This window comes from Cupressus sempervirens, chromosome 7, assembly GCF_028749045.1.
Source record: "Cupressus sempervirens isolate cs-2001-9-10 chromosome 7, ASM2874904v1, whole genome shotgun sequence".
Taxonomy (NCBI): Eukaryota; Viridiplantae; Streptophyta; class Pinopsida; order Cupressales; family Cupressaceae; genus Cupressus; species Cupressus sempervirens.
Genome location: NC_143124.1, coordinates 504887647 through 504891344, shown reverse-complemented (window position 1 = coordinate 504891344; position 3698 = coordinate 504887647). Strand labels below are relative to the sequence as shown.

Genomic DNA, 3698 nt, shown 5'->3' with positions numbered 1-3698 from the left:
GCCACATTCTTCATCTAGAAGAATTTGAGAGAGGGATCCCGTTCACATAATTGCTTAATCTAAGAAAGCTTCTTCACATAATTACTTAGCCTAAGAAAGCTTCTAGTTTAGACATATTGGTTGGTTGTAATCTAGCCTATAAAAAGATAAAGATGCAAACCTCTACTAACACTAGATAGATATTTCCATCAAATTCTAAAGATGCAAACCTCTACTAATACTAGATAGATGTTTCCATCAATTTTTTTTTTCGGTTAAGTGCTATGCATGCCTCAGTAACTTTTCTAGGAGTGATGATCATGCCAAACAGTGGCGGTGGATAGCTGCCATTTTCCGATAGGTGTCAAAACTCGAACTGCATGATCCCTGTCGGGACAGGGCTGAGGTTTATAGGTTTTCCCCACACCAGATGTGTGTTGAACAAGTGTAGAGACGTTGTTGAAACGTACAGTTTGCATGTGAGCATTCAGGATGCCCTGTTCAAACCGCCTTGTCAACTTCTCATCAATTGAGAATCTTGATAGAAAGAGCAAAAGGATGACTACGTTTGGCTGTTGCTGCCGACCTATTTTAACAAGAAGTAGGTGCCTGAAAAGAATGCATTCATGGAGTGTGGGGTACGCCTCCTTCATTGCCATCGATCAAATTGGTTTGCTATAAACAAGACTGTCCTGAATATATAAAAAATCTCTGTTTTGGCAGTCCTCGTTTTCCATCAACATTTAATTTTTAAAAGCTGTCATTGTTAGATGTAACTTCAACTCTGGTTCACACCTATCCAGATCCTTATTTAAACCCTAATACCCACTCATTTTCCTCCAACCTCATCACATTGTCAAGCAACCACCACGGTTCAAGTCACCCAACTGCAAAATGCAGCAGTTTCCTCTGAAGCCTTTGTTGGGTGTCCTTGGTAAGCCAGTTATTTTGATGATACTTTTCAAAGTAATTACTTTTGTAAAAGCATGGTTGTGTTGAAGATTTATTTTGACTTGTGAAATATGTTTTGAGTGATGATTTAAGGGGATTTATCCTTCCTTTTTAACTTCATCTTGAAGATGTATAAGAACCCATTTCTAATTAGAATGAATGATCTACTTGGACACTCGTTGTAAAGATCAGAATGCGGGTTGTTTGGAGAGGGAGAATTGCATCTAGGTAATCTAATAATGTTGTTGGTCTTTGTCAGGAAATGTTACATCAGTGGCACTCTTCCTTGCACCATTGTGAGTTCTATGTAACAGTGCATTTTTTTCCAATAATGTTGTGTAATGGCTATCTTCTTGATCATTATAGAAACAAGTTAGAACTGAATTGTATTGTGTTTTGCTTGTGGTTGAAGTTTGATGCTTTGGATGCAGGCCCACTCTATGGAGTATATACAAATTAAAATCTACCCAGGAATTTTCTTCACTGCCATATGTGTGCACATTGTTCAACTGTGCACTCTGGCTACTCTATGGAACCCCATATGTTAAACCAAACAGTCTTATCATCCTCACAACTAATGGGATTGGGTTTCTCCTGGAGTTCTTCTATCTCTTGTGTTACATGGCCTTCGCTTCCAGGAAAAAGAAGGTGATTGCATAAGAAAACCATTGTTTATATTTATGAAAAGAACAATCTATATTAGGTTTTCCATATAACTGTTTTACTCATATATAAGTTGAAATCACATATAGCAATAAGCATTTAGAAATAGTATCATGAAATGGTATGGAAGATACTCAGATCAACAGAAGAAAAATCTCCTTTTGTTTGGGTTTTCTAACATATCTTGGTACTTCCTAAGGCCACTCTCTACAATCATAACACAAAGTTATTTCTTTTTATGACTTTGAAATTCTATTTTATTAATGACAGTGGTCATTAAGAATAGTAATAAGAAACTTCATTGCCTTTAAATGGGTAACTAGGTGTCACTCATTCATTTGAGTTGGTCTAAGATTTTGATGGAATGATGCTTCCCTACAGATCAATACAATGTGGGTGACAATGGCAATGTGTGTGGCCTTGGCAACTGTGGTGGTTGCTACTGTTGTAGCAGTGCATACACATAGTGGTAGGCAGTTGGTTGCAGGGACTGCTTGTGTTGTGCTGTCCGTGGCAATGTATGCATCCCCTCTATCAGTCATTGTAAGTGCCCATCATACCATTAACAACGAATATTTTTCCATTTCATTTTATATTTTCTATTTCATTGAGAGAATCAAAATATTTATAACTTTTAAGAAATAAATAAACCAATCTAATATGGTTAGCACGAGTGTTCTACAGTTTATGAACCAGACGCCTGATAGTTTTTGATATTGTAATTTAATATCTATAAATGGACATGTCAGTTTTTTAACCTTCCATTAAAGTGGGCATGAGTGTTTTACAGTTCATGATGTAGAAGTAGATGTATGATAACCCTCGGCATTTTGGATCACACACATTGGGTGATCCATCATCAAGAAGAGAAGAGTAGTATATTGAAATGGACCTTAAAGAGTGTGTTTGATGGCGAAGCAGGGCATTGTGATTAGCAGCAAAAGCGTGGAGTGCATGCCATTTCTGCTATCATTGTTTAATCTTATTAATGCACTTGTATGGACTGCATATTCAGTGTTTGCAAAGGACATATTTGTTGCTGTGAGTATCTACCATCATCTTTCTTGTGATATTGCTATCAAGATTTAACTGTGTGATTTTGAGTCAAACTCATTGACCCATGTTTCATGAGTAGTGATTTAACATGAATCCTTCTTTTATGAGAAAAAATGGAACACTCAGCACTTATTAGATCATCTTTCTTCTTTAATTGGAAGAAAATTTATATTTCCAATAATCAATATCTCTGCTTTTAAAAAAACATATATAATTTATACCATTTTTTGTGATGAATAGTTTTTTTCTGTGTGTTACAGATACCGAATGGAACAGGGACTGTGTGTGGAATAGTTCAGGTGGGCATATATGTTGTATACAGAAACTCCAAAAAACTTACTTCAAAAAGCAGTGAGCTGTCAGAAATCAAAATTAGTGAGGCCGCTATTGAATGCGGCAGTGAAAAAGCGCACGAGAATTTGGTGGGACCTACAAAAACCTCTAGTCCAAGGTTTTTGTCCTCCCAAAAAGTGTTACCGACTGCAGAGTCTCTGGTGGGACTTGTCTCTTCAAACTAGTTCCAAAAATGATTCCTTTAAAGCTTTTTCACAGTACGTTCACACAACCTTTTTATTAGGAGGAGCTTAGGGCCTATAGTAAAAGATGAGAAACTAGGGTGGTTGTTCATTGGTTTCCTATGCTAGGGCTTTTCTTTAGAGCTGGAATTGTCTCCATTGGGTTCAAGCTTAGTTTTCTTAGGGAATACTTCAATGATTTGTATATAAAGTTTTCAAATGGCTTACATTCTGCTTCTATGTTAACCTAAAACACTTTTTGAGTCTAGTTGGAATTTTGTCTTGTTCATTTGAAATATAATACGAATTGATATTTTGTGTTTTTTTCCTTCTAATTTTTAAGATCATATATTTTAGAAAAACCTTAACTTTTTTTCCTTCTAATTTTTAAGATCATATATTTTAGAAAAACCTTAACTTTGTGCTTATCAAAACCTTACGTAAAATTTTTAAATTGCTCCCAATTTTTTACAGCACTTTACTTGGCGAGACGTCTATTTATAACTTAGGTTTCAAGTCCACATCACCTATTAT

At 35.7% G+C, this 3698-nt stretch overlaps 1 protein-coding gene across 1 annotated transcript; it reads left to right on the top strand.

Moving 5' to 3' along the window:
* The first annotated feature begins 599 nt into the window (after positions 1-599).
* Positions 600-3497, top strand: LOC149547741 (bidirectional sugar transporter SWEET5-like). The gene is made up of 6 exons (XM_089791808.1): positions 600-913; positions 1190-1226; positions 1362-1578; positions 1975-2136; positions 2515-2634; positions 2910-3497. The coding sequence occupies exons 1-6, from the start codon at positions 874-876 to the stop codon at positions 3165-3167; spliced, it is 834 nt and encodes a 277-aa protein (XP_089647934.1). The 5' UTR covers positions 600-873; the 3' UTR covers positions 3168-3497.
* The last annotated feature ends 201 nt before the right edge of the window (positions 3498-3698 follow it).